The sequence below is a fragment of the Mus pahari genome, chromosome 3 (genome assembly GCF_900095145.1).
Source record: "Mus pahari chromosome 3, PAHARI_EIJ_v1.1, whole genome shotgun sequence".
Lineage (NCBI taxonomy): Eukaryota > Metazoa > Chordata > Mammalia > Rodentia > Muridae > Mus > Mus pahari.
This window is the reverse complement of record NC_034592.1, coordinates 56,810,763-56,826,652: the sequence shown is the minus strand read 5'-3', so window position 1 is coordinate 56,826,652 and position 15,890 is coordinate 56,810,763. Positions and strand designations below refer to the sequence as shown.

At 39.1% G+C, this 15,890-nt stretch overlaps 1 protein-coding gene across 3 annotated transcripts in view; it reads left to right on the top strand.

Moving 5' to 3' along the window:
• The window catches only part of Tlk1 (tousled like kinase 1), a 118,436-nt gene that overhangs the window by 47,577 nt on the left and 54,969 nt on the right, over positions 1 to 15,890 (top strand). For 2 of the 3 annotated variants that reach the window (XM_021192069.1, XM_029535861.1), the window contains exon 3: positions 11,446 to 11,517. In XM_021192069.1, coding sequence (XP_021047728.1) covers positions 11,446 to 11,517 — 72 coding nt within the window. Of the gene's footprint in view, positions 1 to 11,445; positions 11,518 to 12,581; positions 12,651 to 15,890 lie in introns of all 3 variants that reach the window. The other variant, XM_029535863.1, reaches the window with a different exon arrangement.

Here is a 15,890-nt window from a genome sequence, read left to right as displayed (position 1 = left end):
TTTCCTTTCCTTTCCTTTCCTTTCCTTTCCTTTCCTTTCCTTTCCTTTCCTTTCCTTTCCTTTCCTTTCCTTTCCTTTCCTTTCCTTTCCTTGTTGTTTTTCTGAGATAGGATTTCTCTTTGTAGCTTGCCTCTGCTTCCTGAGTGCTGGGATTAAAGGGCTGCACCTCTATGGCCAGCACTTGATGGCTGTTTTGAGGTAGTATGCCTGTGAACTGAAGGCGGCTAAGGAAATGGGAGCATACGGTGTCCAGCTCTTGTTTTTATAGGTGCAGACTGAAACCTAAGCTGCTGGATTTACTGTTTGGAGTTCATTGAAAACTAAGAACACAATAATAGATGAGTAATTTGCAGCTAGCAGAACTAAGAACAGAATATCAATGCCTATTGAAATTGAGGGTGGGAACCAAAGCCCAGTCCATTTTACAATTTTGTCTAGAACTAGTATTAGTCGAACTACTGGTTAGATGATAAGATGAACAAGTCAACTTGTCTGAATTCGTGATTTCATTATCTTTTGTCCACTGCAGGTTTTTTGCTAAACCATTTTGAAGTGATTACATTTTATACCAGTTACTGGGGGCTGGGGAGGCTGTAACTACTGACAGGAGCCAGGGACCTAGGAGGCATGGCAGAACACTTGCTGTCCCATGCAGGTGGAAATCACCACCCACTGAGTCACTGGGGACCAGGTTGTCTGTGCACAGCCCACCACCCCACACACATTATGATCCATAACAGTAGCATAATTACATAATGAAAATAATGTTATGATTGGGGGTGACCACAGCATGAGGAACTGTGGTAAAGGGTCTGAGCATTAGGAAAGGCTGAGACTGACTGTTCTAGGGAAAGAGTTGATTGGTTTCCTGTTGCTTTTGCGTTTTCTCTTGTGTTTTTAACTATAGGCATGCATGGGTCAGGAGTGTGTATAAGAAGGATCTTTAGAATGTCTGTAGTACACCAAAAATGTAAGGCAGCACAAAACAAATAACCTGATGCTTGCCTACTCAAAATCTCAGTGGAGGTTGAGTACCTAAGATAAGAAGGGTTAATTGTGTTTGATATCATAAGACTTAAGTTTTGAATTAAAAAATTTAAGACAGTTCTTTTTAGGGAGTCAATTTATATTAGATTAGCATGGTTAGATGGGGGCATCTATTGGTGAAGTACAGCACTGCATTCAGTTCTTTCACACGCCCCCTCTATTGGTGAAGTACAGAACTGCATTCAGTTCTTCCACCTCTGCCCCTAAATTTTCATAGGGTCTGTGTAGCTGCATTTGGATAACTTTTTACAGGGTCAAGTAGTTAATGTCATATGAATTCTGCCACAATGCTTTACTTCATTCTGTCATGGCACTCAAATAGCCATAGACCAAATGTCATTCAGTGTGTAGTTGGTTAAATTCCAGTGAAACTTTGTTAAAATAGGTGATGGGTTAGAGTTTGATGTTCCCTTGTCTCCTGCAGATATTCCCAATTGGATTTTATGGGATAGAATGGCCTTTAATATTTTATGGCCTGACTTATGCTTACTAGCTACATAAGGACTCCTAACAAGTAATTTTCTATTTGTTTAATCTTGTGTGGATTTGTGCATAACTGTGCTGTGTGGCATGCCTGTGAGAAAACCAGAGGATAACTTTGGGAGTTGTCCTTTCTATCCAAGAGTACGTAAAATGTGGAGGCATTTAAATGAGGAAGCTAATTCTTAAAATTTAGTTTTAGTAGTTTCAGCTTAAAAAACTGTACCTGCTAGTTATGTTTCCTCAAAGATTATCAGTGAAAGCTTTACAGAATTACACATCAGTAGCTGTCTTGGAGATGCAAATCAGAACTGTGATGGGATATTATCTTACCCTCATCAGAATGGCTATTGCCAAAATAGCAAAAATAACATGCAGGCAGTGATGGGAACAAAAAGAGTCTTAGTCACTGCCTGTGGGAATGTAAATTAGGGTGGCCATTATGTAAATCAGAGGTGATTCTTCAGAAAAACTAAATCTACAGGATGAAATAGCTGTCTTGCTTCTAGAATATACTCAAAGGAAATGAAGTCAGTATTTCAGAGATAAAAAAATACAAAGAAGTATTTTTTTTCAATGATAAACGTGAAATCTCAGGGCTGGAGAGATTAAGAACCTCTGGTTAAGAACCCTAGCTACTCCACCAGAGAACCCAGGTTCGGTTCCTAGCACTTGGACATGGCAGTTCACGATCTGTGTAACTCTAGTTCAAGAAGATCTAACATCATCTTCTGGCTTCCATGAGGACTGCATACTTGGTACAAAACAAAGATGTGCATTCATCACTCGTCCACTTAAAATGAAAGTAAATAAAACTTAAAAAAAAAAAAAAAAAAAGAGGACTGTTGATGGCTCAGTGGTTAAGAGAACTAGCTGTTTTTCCAGAGGACCTGGGTTGGGATCCCAGTACCCACACGGTGGCTTACAGCTACCTGTAACTCTAATGTCAGAGAATCTGATGTTTTCTTCTGAACATTTTGGTGCACATACAATAAGCTGGCAAACACACACATATATAAAATAAGCAACCATTTTAAAAGATAAAAACATTTGCCATTTGTGTCAAAACTGGCAGAACTAGAGGCCACTGATGGGTGAAATAAGCCAGATGTAGAAGAACTAGTATTAGATGCTCTGTGCTATGTGGAAAGAACTACTCAGATATCTCAAGGTAAGATACTAAGTAAGGGGAGAGGGAAGAGTGAATGATGGACTGGGAAGGACTTGCAGTCATCTGCTCTGTGCTTTGTATGGAACTATGAGAAAGGAGCTGGAACAGGTGATGAGAACTGGAAGTGGTAACTACCCTGATTTAACTGGTATGTATTGAGTTACAGCATTGTACCCATAAATATGTTACTTTAAGTACAAACAAAATATGTAAGTGTCTTTACATCAGGGCTTCTATTCCTGCACAAACATGACTAAAGAAGTAAGTTGGGGAGGAAAGGGTTTATTCAGCTTACATTTCCACATTGCTGTTGATCACCAAAGGAAGTCAAGATTGGAACTCAAGCAGGTCAGGAAGCAGGAGCTGATGCAGAGGCCATGGAGGGATGTTACTTACTGGTTTGCTCAGCTTGCTTTCTTATAGAACCCAAGACTACTAGCCCAGGGATGGCAGCACCCACAATGGGCCCTTTCCTCTTGATCACTAATTGAGAAAATGCCTTACAGCTGGATCTCATGGAGGCATTTCCTCAACTGAAACTCCTTTCTCTAGGATAACTTCAGCTTGTGTCAAGTTCACATACAAAATCAGCCAGTACAGTAAGTAATTTTTAAAAAGTCCCTTACAGAAAGGCGTTACATTGGGGTTAGGAAAAGCATTTTTTTTTTTTTACAGTGTAACCAAGTATATTTTTATTAAGATCAATTGTGGAACAATTATGTACTTAAACTATCATACCCTTTCAAAATATTCTATATAGAGAGCTTACAGATTACTTCTATTTAGTAACAATATGGTTATTTAATAAAATGTTTTAAAGACCTAGCTGCAAACTTATTTTTAAAACCAAAGACCAAAAGTATTAAGTAAACCATTTCATGGCATAGGGTACTGTTAACATATGGAGATATATATATATATATATATATATATATATATATATATATATATATATATATGTATATTCTGACACAGAAGGTAAAGTTAAGAATATTTGTGAAGAAATTGCTAGTTTTTGTTTTGTTTTTTTTATTTTTTTAAATTTTTGTTTTTGAAATTGCTAGTTTTACTATCCAAGGAATCTGTACTAAGACTTTTGACATTCAAATAATTGACCTTAAATAGGAATCCTAAAGCCAGGTGCTGTGGTTTCTATCTGTAACCCAAGCACCCGAGAGGATAGTCAGGCAACGCTCCATTACAATCCACGGTGTCAAGCCAATGAAATGAATTTCAGAGCGCAAAAGTTGCCCTCCCAGTGTCCCGCGCTATCATCTCTCCAGCAAGAACGCATGCGGACACCAGGATCCTTCTGCAGCACAGCATTTATTGCATCTTGAAGAGGAAGGCCACGAGGCCCCGCGAGCGACTCCCTATATAGTCCCCAAGGCTGCGTGTCCACGTCTAATTGGTTGCTTACTCATGATCTCACTGTTACGCCCCGGGGCGGGCAAAGACTTGGCGAGAACATACTCTTGCACATGCGCACACAGCTTGTTTGCTGAAAGAGGTCGGGCTGGTACAGTGGAAGCCAGCGCCATCTTGTAATGGTGAATGCTATCGAGGCTTTCCACATCCCAGTACATAGAGAATGACACATTATGTTTGCTTACACAGCTTACTTGGTTACATGACTCAGCACAGCCACTCGTATTGGAATAAAGATTATACTCATGATTGTTACAGAAGAAAAATCACAAAGAATTGAGAAACAAGGGTTCACTTGGTCATACCTTTTCATTCCAAAATTAGTAATATTTTTACTTATCAACAAATCAAAAGTAAATTTTTGAAAAGATATTCTGTACAAAAGCACAGAAATTATAAGATACTTCAGCGTGAACCTGACAAGACTTGACAATTTCACCAAGGGCTGTAAAATGCAGAAAAATCCAGAAGATGCCTGAATGAGTGAGAGCTGCAGTACTTAGGAAGAAGTGGAAAGTCTCAGCACTCCAGGGCTTGGCACAGCTAGAAGTTTGCCTGTAGGGTAGCTCAGTGTCCGCTAAAAGTTACACTTTTTGAGGAAGGTAAAAATTAGTAAACTTTCAAAATTTATATCAAAATGTAAAGGTAAACATACCAAAATAAAGATACAAGCATGATAATGTGCTTATAAATCCAAGGCCAGGCGATTCTGGGTGACTTACCAAGATAGTATTAAGGACAGTACAAAGCAGGGGGGAGCTGTACTATTAAATGCCAAGAAATATGGTAAATTAAGACAGTGTGATACCAGCACAAAAGGAGGAAGAAATTAACAAAACAAGTAGAGTCCAACAACAGATCCATTACACACTGACTTCGTATTGTAAAAGGCAAGGAGTTAACACTATTAAATCTTCCAGTCTTCTACTTTTACAGAAATACATGGCCTACCTTCTTCTAATTTTGATAGTATTTAGGACTTTAATTTATGGTTAAGTTAGTATTTCAGTGCTTATAGTTTTCACTATAAACTTATTCATAGCTGAACTTAATGGCTCTATTATTACATATCCATTGTAAAGCCTTTTGTTTTTTACACAGTTAACAGTTATTTTTACTAGATTAGGATAGCCATCCAGGTACTCCTCAGCAGAGAGTGCAGATAGCATTTTAAAACACTAATTATTCTCCCTTCTTTTCCTTTGTTTTTTTACTCTCTCCCCTGACGTACTTCACGTGTTGTAACTGAGGCTATTCGCTCTGTTCCCCTGGGAAGTGCATTTTCCTAGAATCTTTCTCTAACCCTGAGCATTCATTTCCAATTGATTTGTGTTTGAGCTCCTATTCCTGTATCTCATATCTTGTGTGCCTTGGGTGATTCCCTTGTTTTGGTGGGGTATATTCTCCAGTCACTTCTTTGGAAAGGAGCATTGTAAATGTTTTGAGACCTTGCATATTTTCTTCCTGTAATTTGTTGTTGTTCATTTATCTGTCAGTGGAGTTCTAGGTTGGAAACCATTTGTCTCGGATTTGAAACCTTGTCCCCCTGTTTTCTAGGTTCTATTACCACTTGTCACTCTGGTACCATTCTGATTTCTGATCCTTGGGAAGCATTTTAGGACTTTGTCTTTCTCTCTAGCATTTAATCTTCATTACACGTGCCTTGAGCCTGCTTGGTTCAGTAAAAGCATCCTTCCAATTTAAAGGTTTCTTTCTTTACTTAAAAAACATTTATTTTGTTTTTAATTATGTGTATTGTGGTTATGTGCACATTAATAAAGGTACATATACAGGGCATTGGATCCTCTGGAGCTGGAGTTGCAGGATGTTTTGAACCACCTAACATGTGTGCTGGGAAGTAAATTGTGTTCTCTGCAATAGTGTGTGCCATTGAGCCATTTCTTCAGGCCTTCTAATTTATAATTCATTCTTTCCAGGTCTAGGAAACTTTGATTTATCATAATTGTCCTCATAGTCATCATCTTCACAATCATCACTGCCCTTCCCTCCCTTCGTCCCCCTTATTCTCATAGTCACCATTATCTTCCCACCCTCCCATTATCATCCTCCCTCCTCCCTCATTCCCCCTCCCTAGCGCCCCCCACCCCCATCTTCCTCCCTTTCCTCCTTCTCCCTCTCCTATCTTTATCTGGACTAGAAACTTTCACAGTCTACTTTCTTTACATCTTTTTGGTTTCTTTTAGAGAAGGTTTCTTTAGTTTCTTTTTAAAAACTTGCATGTTTTAATGCTTTGCTTGTATGTGAGTATACCATGTACGTGTCAGATCCCAAGAACTGGACTTAGAGACGGTTGTGGGCCACCGTGTGAGTATGGGGAATAGAACCTAGGCCCTCTGGAAGAACAGTCCATACTCTTAACCATGACCATCTCTCCAGCCCCTCTTTCATCTATTTATGTCTGTGTTGCTGCTGCTGTTATAATTCTTATTTTCACTTCTGTTTTCATTTTACGTTTCCAGGGTAGTTTTCCTTTTTTTTTTTTTTTTTTTTTTTTTTTTCGAGACAGGGCTTCTCTGTGTAGCTCTGGCTGTCCTGGAACTCACTTTGTAGACCAGGCTAGCTTGGAACTCAGAAATCTGCCTGCGCCTGCCTCTGCCTCCCGAGTGCTGGGATTAAAGGCGTGCGCCACCACGCCCGGCTTCCTTTTATATATATATATTTTTTCGTCCTTACCTGGGTGAACTGTTACTGATTCTATTTTTGAAAAATTTTTAAGTTATTTGTGTGTGTGTGTGTCTGTCTGTCTGTCTGTTGGCTGGTTTTGTGTGTCAACTTGACACAGGTTGGAGTTATCACAGAGAAAGGAGCTTCAGTTGAGGAAGTGCCTCCATGAGATCCAGCTGTGGGGCATTTTCTCAGTGATCAAGGGGGAGAGGCCCCTTGTGGTTGATGCCATCTCTGGGCTGGTAGTCTTGGTTCTATAAGAGAGCAGGTTGAGCAAGCCAGGGGAAGCAAGCCAGTAAGTAACATCCCTCCATGGCCTCTGCATCAGCTCCTGCTTCCTGACCTTCAGTTCCAGTCCTAACATCCTTTGGTGATGAACAGCAATGTGAAAAGTGTAAGCTAAATAAACCCTTTCCTCCCCAACTGCTTCTTGGTCATGATGTTTGTGCAGGAATAGAAACCCTAAGACAGTCTGTCACACAGAGAGAGACAGACAGACAGGCAACACTTGTGTAGAGGTCAGAATACTGAACTAAGGTGGTCAGGTTGTTAGTGGCCAGCATCTTTGCCCACTGAGCGACCTCTCCAGTTTTCAAGATTTTCTTCTTCTTGGTCTCAGAGATTTTACTTTGATGTGCCTAGGTGTCTGTCTGTCTGTCTGTCTGTCTTTCTTTCTTTCTTTTTTTTCATTGCTTGGGGAGAGTGACCTCTTAGTCTACAAGTTCCAGAATATTCATTCTTTCGAACCCCTTGCTCCTTTGTCTCTCCTGAGACCAATCACATATAAGTCGGATTGCTTACTGGTTTGGATATCTCTCTGCCCTTCTGCACCCTATTGTTACACTTGTTACACCCGTAGAGTGGAACTTTCAAGTTCTGGAGTTCAATTTGTTTCTTGCCTAGCTTTTATTTTCCTGCTGAAATTCCAGTTTGGTTATCTCTTACAAGTATATTTCAACTTGTCATTTTTGAACAGGTCTGTAGCTACTTTGAGGCATCTTACTCATTGATTCCAGTGTCTCTGTCAGAATTATGGGGTGTGTTCTGGAGAGTGTGCACAGCAAGCAGTTTACCAACTGAGGCATGTCTGCAAACCCTCTCCTTGATATTTCTTTTTCTTTATTACTATTGTACTATTTGGTTCCTTTTAATTTCACACCTGGTAGTATACATCAGGACAGTGCCCAGCCACTGGCATCATATTTCTGCTCTTTTATTAGACTTAACCTTAGACAACTAAGAGTTGGCTCTTAATACAGATCAGGTACTAGCTAGAGGCATGGGCTCAACTGACATACAAAATTCTGAATTTTTTCTTTGTGGTTCTTTATTTTTGACATACTTCTTTCTTTAAAACTGCTATGGTATCCAGAAACCATTTTTTTTCTAACCAGTAAAACTGCAGATTTTGATCCAGCTTGTAGTTGCTCTGGGGCATTTTTTTATGTCCAGTTCAAATCCAGGACCATATTATTATTATTTGAGTCTGCGTCCTGAGAATTATGGCTCTTGAGGACATAGTGAAATTAGAATATCCCAATAAATAATTGTTTATTTAGCCTTTATGAGTAAACAAATAATACTCCTGTTTTCCCTCAGTGATTGGACGTTGAGGTCTTCATTGTGCTTATCTGAGCAAGTAGTTCCTAAGTGTGCTCAGTCAACAGTCACCATCCTAAAAATCACTTTCACTGGATGTAAAATGTCATGCTCATAATAGCTTTCCTTAAGTGTTTTCTCCTGTCATAAAGCACATAAAGCCTTTGGAAAACTTTCTGTTGTTCTTCTGAATTGATATTCATAGGTACGTGTTATGTTTTCCCAGTCAGTTGTAAATTAAAATATTTTCAGGGAATACTCCTTAAATTATAATTTTATTATTTTCTCCTTTCAGTAGTCTTTAAGTAATTTTCACTCTGTTAAATCTCTAGTGCCTCCCTGTTTGCTTTCCCTCATCCTTTTTACTCAGCTCATGAGGTAGCTCGGTGGGTAGAGGTCCTGTTGCCAAGTCCGACACCTGAACCCACACGATGGACAGAGAGTTGACTCCTGCAGATTGTCCTTACCCTTCATACAGGAACTCACAAGCAAAACAAATAAGTCTAATCAGTGAAATTTTTATTGTATTTCTTGTGATTTCAAAATGTCCTTTAACCTTAGGGCTCTCTTAAAGCTGTGTTTATTGCTTGCTCCTTACTGACACTATTTCTGAAGCTCCCCTGAGTTCTACCACTTTTTCATGTTTAGAAGTCTTACTGTAGTGCTCTTTCTTATTATAAACCATTTTTGTAATGGAGTGTCTTGGTTTGAAATAGTAGATTATAGTTTTCACTTGGCTCATGGGTGTTTCTGGCACTTTTGTTAACATGGGCTCTTATTGTACCTTTGTTTTTTTTGTACCTTCATAAGATTGACTCATTTTGTTTGCTTTTTGAGAAATCTGATGGCTGAATCAGTAAGGTGGCTCAGCAAGGCTTTTCCCACAGAGTTTTTTCCCTTGGCTGCTGACTTTGGGTTCACATCAAAATTGGGGTGTTTTCCGTTTCTTTTTGAGATTCATAGGTTATGCCTTCAGAACATTGTGAGTGTTTACACATGTGTGTTCATGTTTGTGGAGGCCAGAGAGCAATGCCAATGTCTTCCACTATCACCTTTAGACATTTCCATTTTAGTACACGTCTGGGTGTTTTGCCTGCTTGTATGTCTGTTCACCATTTGCTTGCCTGGTTCCTGCAAGGACCAGAAGAATGGGTCAGATGCTAGAGCTGAAGATTGTTTGGACTTCCTGTATGGGTGCTGGATCAAGCCTGGACCCTCTAGATGAGCGGCTCTTAATGGTTGAGTCATCTCGTCAGCCTCCCACCTATTTTCCACTGGGTCTCACTGGAGCTCCTTTGTTTGGATAGACTGGTCGGCCTTGCAAGCCCCAGAGATGCTCTTGTCTCTGCCTCAGGAGTGTTGAGATTGTAGGTACATACTGCTACTGTGTCTGTATTTTATGTAGGTGTTGGGGTTTGAACTCGGGTTCCCATGCACAACAAGCAGTTTACCAACTGAGGCATGTCTGCAGCCCTCTTCTGACCTTTTATCTGCATATTTCTTTTTCCTTATTACTATCGTACTTTTATGCTCCTTTTAATTTCACACCCGGTAGCATACAGTCTCTGTTGTGGACAGGTTTTCCCAGGATTTCATATAAGATGATTGTCCCAACCTTTTAGCCTTTGTTGTGGATGCACTTCTTGTACTTAATGAGTGTTTCAAGGGGGCAAAGTCTCCGGGCTACTACTGTGTCCTTAACTTGTCTTCTGGTTTAATGAATGGGATTTGGTGTTTGATGGTATCCTGTTTTCATTCTGTAAACAGCCATTCTCTTTCTTGATGTGTTTTATACAGGCCTTGTGGTTGTTTGCCTCTTCCTGCTGTTTTGGGGAAAGATTTGTGGAAATTTCTGTCACCTGGCTTTATTTTGTTTGTCTATAGATTTTTATTAATTGTTCAGTTTTATTCATGTCTTCATAGGGTTTTACAGATGGTCAAAGACTTTGCTACTGCCTGTATTACTCCAGAATCAGAATTTGAGTTTGACAAATTTGCTCAGTTTTTAACTTTGTCCCAATACTCCTTAAATTGCAATCATGTCAGCTGCCATTCTATGTTGATAGCTTTACAGTGTTCATAAAATGCAGTAGCTCACAGTTGTCACCACACATGTATCTACAAATGACTGAAAAATCTGGAGAGATAAGTTGGTTTGCATTTATGTAGCAACTTATCATCGACTGGTCAAAACATTCCTGTAAGAATGGATCCAAGCTGCTGAGACAATGCTCAGTGTTACAGAAGCATATTGGAAGGAGGACAGACACCAACCTCCTGACATAGCTTGTGTCTGTTCATCACTGCTCAAAAATACATTGTCCAGACATTGGAGAAAGTTGAGAATAGCAATTAAGATCGTCAAAGTAGTTAAGAGTTTCTTAAGTCAAAACCAAGCAAAAAAGGGGGAGGGGCAGTTTGTTTTTATGAAGAAAGAAAGAATGAGACATGGACTGTGATTCTTAGGATGACAGAGGCAGGCCTTACATTGCTGGTGCATGTGAGACACAGAGTGTGATCATTATGATTGAGGCACATGCATGATGCTCTCCTTACATTGGCTGGGAACTTTATTGATCTTGTTGCCCAGATATGGCCCAGTTCTTTTGCTTTTGAATTGATTCAATATATATAAAAATCACCAGCAGGGCGTGGTGGCGCATGCCTTTAATCCCAGCACTCGGGAGGCAGAGGCAGGCGCAGGCAGATTTCTGAGTTCCAAGCTAGCCTGGTCTACAGAGTGAGTTCCAGGACAGCCAGGGCTACACAGAGAAACCCTGTCACGAAAAACCAAAATAACAAACAAACAGACAAAGAAACACCAATGTAAGTAAAATCCTGAAACAGCAGGATTTTGGTAGCTTGACAAATCATTCTAGACATTTGTAGCATTGAGAACATGTTACCTTGCTTACTTAGCTAGCTTGATTAAAGAAATCATACTTGATTTTCATGTAAGTGAAGATTGGTTTTATACTTTGTATTATTATTTTTTTAAATCATTCCTAATTTTCACCTTTAAAAATCTTTCACAGGCTTCAACAAATAATGAAAGTTCTAATCACAGTTTTGGAAGCTTAGGATCTCTAAGTGACAAAGAATCAGAGGTAAGTAATTTTATTTTAACTGTGGAGCTGGGAAAGTAAGAGCTCGCATTGTCTTTTAAGTGAGCGTCTCTCCCCTTCCCAATCTTGGTACCAAAGGTTACTATTCTAAAGTTTTCTTTTAGAATTTTTTATGTAGTGTTTTTTTTTCTTCCTCTGGGGTGTGGTGGTGGTAGGGAGTTGGGGTGGCCTTAATGAAGTACAACACTGAGATTAAGGAATATATTTGGCATTAGAATACAGGGTTTTTTTTTTTTTTTTTTAATTTTATAACTTAATTTACACATGAATAATGTAGAGGTGTTACCAATGCAAGACCAGCCATTCATGGTTTTATAAATGTGAGTTTTGAAGTATGCTGCATTTCAGTTTTTAAATTATTATTTTAGTATTTCCCATCTTAGTTTGATCTTTATAAGGGTTTGTGTACTTTCCTGGTTATAAAAATACATCTTTCTTCTTTGTAGAATTTCTTGTGGAATCAAGCTGATGGTTTTCATTTTGCATTTTTTTTAAAAAATGTGATAAATTCCTCTTGCTAGTACCCATTTACTGACCTCACCAAGAAAGTAGGTGGTATTTACAAGTGGACATTTGGGTCCACAGTGTGATTCATTCTGTGCATGATATACTCAATGGCGTCTTCTGAAAATGGTGGGCACAAATGTATTTGGGTTTAACATTCTTGTTTTTGATGAAGTGACTTTTTGTGAATCTAGCCTTTTCTCTCCTCGGGTTATACAGTTCTGTCCATTAATTTTAACCAATTTATGTGTGTATGTATGCGTGCATGTATATGTTTGTGTTTTTCCTGTCAATGTAACACATTTGTACTTGGTTCCTTTAGTCTTTTTCTGCCAATAGGTTGTTAACACTTAGGAATTCTTACTGCATTTGGCTTCCTTATTCAATGGAGAGAGAAACTCAAAGGTGGCTTCTTTTTAGCTGTGTGTTATTGAGAGAACCTAGAACCCTGTAGGCAGGCAGTTGTGTGCAGCTGTGCAGGCACCTACACTCCACAGGAGTGTGGCAGAGGGTTCTCACTCATCAGGCTTTCCCTTCCACAGAGACAACTGGCAGGCAGCTGAAAGGACTGTGCAAGTGACGGGACTTTATCTGCAGTAGGTTCCCTTGAGGTAAGCGGTAGCTGCCCTGTAGCATCAGTTCACAGTTAGTTTTCAGATGAGCACATGCGTACTAAGACCTATAAAACAGTTCAGTTCTAAGCCAAGTGGAGTTAAAAACAAAACAACTTATCAAGAATATTTTGTATTTCCTCTGGACTTTGGAATATTCTTGATATTTTTCATAGATGAGTATCATCAATAATTTCACATATTCTCTCATAATCATGTGTTATGAAGAGCAGTAAAGTAACTTTAGATGTTTTTCCTTTCTGTTATTTGTTGTTCTCTTTTTTTAACAGAAAAATATAGTAAGAGTTAGGTTCCCTACGTAAGATCTTCGTAGAGGATAAAATGTTTTTATGTTTCCTTAGTAACCAATATTCATAACGCAGGTTAAAGATCAAATATTTGGATTCTTTTAGAGGAATTAACCTAATAATAAAAATTTCCTTTAAAGAACTCCAAGGCTGCCAGACAGTGGTGGTGCACACCTTTAATCTTAGCACTGGTGAGCCAGAGGCAGGTGGATCTCAGTGAGTTCGAGGCCAACCTGGTCTATAGAGAGAGTTCCAGGATAGCCAGAGCTACACAGAGAAACCCTGTCTCAGGGAGACCAAAAAAAAAAAAAAAAAATTCCATGGCTATATTTTTAGATGGGCTTTAGTTAGCTGTATTACTTGTACAGATTTATTTGTATAGACATTTTGACATTTGGGGCAGCATTAGGAAATCTTGAAAAATCATTTGGCTTTTGCTGTCCTATATTCTGTATGTGGGATGTTTAAAATTGTTAGTTAAGCCTAGTTGAACAGTATTTTAACATTTCTTCAAATTGTACATATTTCCTAATATTCAAAGAAGTGACTTTCATTTTTCTATATCTCCTTGTCAGAAGTTGCTAATCCAGAAAATGAATCTCAGGTTTTATCTCTGTAGTAGAAACCTTAATTAATGAGTTTCTTTGAGAAAATAATTTTGTACACACCGCATGTTCTTAGGTGGTGATTAGGGCATTGGGTGTGAGTGGTCCTGAGGTAGAAGCACTCCCTGGCATGAATGTGCTGAGCGGTGTAATCTAGGTAGCAGCAGCCCGTTGTCTCCTGACAGGACTTAAACTCATTCAAAGAAGTAACCTGCTTCCTGATTGCTATTTTTGGGATGGAAACAGGGCCTGGAGTCTGCTTGACAGATAGATACTCTACAATTCTAGCACCCTAATACATTTTAAAAATAAGAGTGTTTTGTTTCTGTAAGCAGATAGTACTGAAAGCTTTGTTTATGTTGTTTAATTAGCTGCCCTCACCTAACCCACACCCTAACCTCAGTCATTTTAACTTTTCCTCCTGGCATTTACTTACAGATTAGAGTGAAAATGTGTGCACGCCATTGCTCTTTTAGTGCTTAGGGTTTAACCTACTCTTTCCCCAGTTGTTTTCTGTTCACATACCCAGAACCATATTTTCTTCTGTCTTCTTACTGTTATCACTAAAAAGCACCTTATATAATAGTCAGTATTAGGTTAATTGAATCTACTTTAATTTATATTTTTATGTTAGTTCATCTATGCACATATGACTTATTTTTAGTTGTAGGATTACAGTATAAAAACCTTTTGTGGGAGTTGGAAAGTTGTTACATCAGTAAAGTGTACTGTGCAAAAATAAGGAATTTGAATTCTTAGTTCCCACATAAAAAACTGAGTGTGGAGGCGTGTTCCTCTTCTTCAGGAGAATAGAGACAGATTACTGAGATTTGTTGACCAAGCATTCTAGCCAATCAGTGACCTCGAGGTTCAGTGAGAGACCATATCTCAAGAATGAAGCCGGGTGTGGTGGCGCACACCTTTAATCCCAGCACTCAGGAAGGCAGAGGCAGGCGGATTTCTGAGTTCAAGGCCAGCCTGGTCTACAGAGTGAGTTCCAAGACAGCCAGGACTACACAGAGAAACCCTGTCTCGAAAAACCAAAAAACAAACAAAAAAAGAATGAGGAAGACAGCTGACAAACTCTAATGTGCAGTGAATCCTTAGTGCTTAGGGCAGTAGTCCTATAGCATTTTGTTTCTGTTTTTTAAGCTCTTGTATCCCACTAGACTCAAAAAGAAGGATGAATAGAATTTGATGTTATTAAGAAAAAGAAGGAAAGGGAAGGAGTCTAGAATAATTTAAAATATTTAACCTTTTAGACAGGCAAGCCAGAGGCAAGGTGGCTGGGTGGTAAGAAGTTGAATTCTGTCTGGGTAATCTTGAGTTTGTCTGTCGGTGATGGACAAATGAGATGGTACTGCAGGTAGCAGAAGTAGAGGTAAAGACCCAGAAGTCTCTAGCATGGGTGCTAATAAAGGCTTAGGTTCAGATAACCACATCTTAAAGTGTAGTCTGGGGGCTCCTGCGGTCCCTGAAACATGCTTCAGAGAGTTTTCTGTATCTTTGCTAATGCGTTCCTTTCTTTTTCTTAAGAGTATTTAGAGAATTTACAGACTTTGTGACATATGGTGCAATCACACTGGTGATTTGTATAGAGAGTATGTATTTGTATGTCCTAGTGTGACAAAAATCTTAAAGTAATAAATAAATCAGTGTATTTGTATACATATTTGTAACCCACTCAAATGGGTTTGGGTTTTGTTAGCTGTTTTCATATTACTGTGTTAGAACACCTAACAAGAACAGCTTAAGTGCCTTGCCTCCACCTTGCACATCTTAGGGTTTAACCTGTCAGGGGTGCTGGGGAATGAAGACAATGATAACATTGGGATTGGGTGGGCTATATGCTTCATTGAAGATGTACCAGCATCAGCCAGGAAACTCTGTTTATTTTATATATCTAAGTGGAAGAAGCAAGTTTAGTTAATCTTGGTTGGGGTCTCTGCAGGGCAGTATAGGCTCAGGCTATCACATTTTGTGCATTCACCATCAGCATCTGTACATGGGCCAGAGCACTGGGGTCCTCGACGTGGCTATGGTCACGTCAACAGCACACGTTATTCAAATGTGGGACTGTTATTGGTTATTGGTATTCATTTCCATAAAAGTAGGAGGGGCATGCTCATCAATCTCCTGGGGTGGTAGTCTTCTCCCCCGACCCTTCTCAGTTTCAGCACCCAGATTCCCCTTGGAGTATTTTTGGAAGTTTTTGGGGGAAGTTCTAAAAACTTGGAAATAATCGTTGTCTAGGCATTTATTTAGCAACCAAACAAAAAGTTGTTAAATACTACCTTTTATAAAAGTGTGTGTGTGTGTGTGTGTGT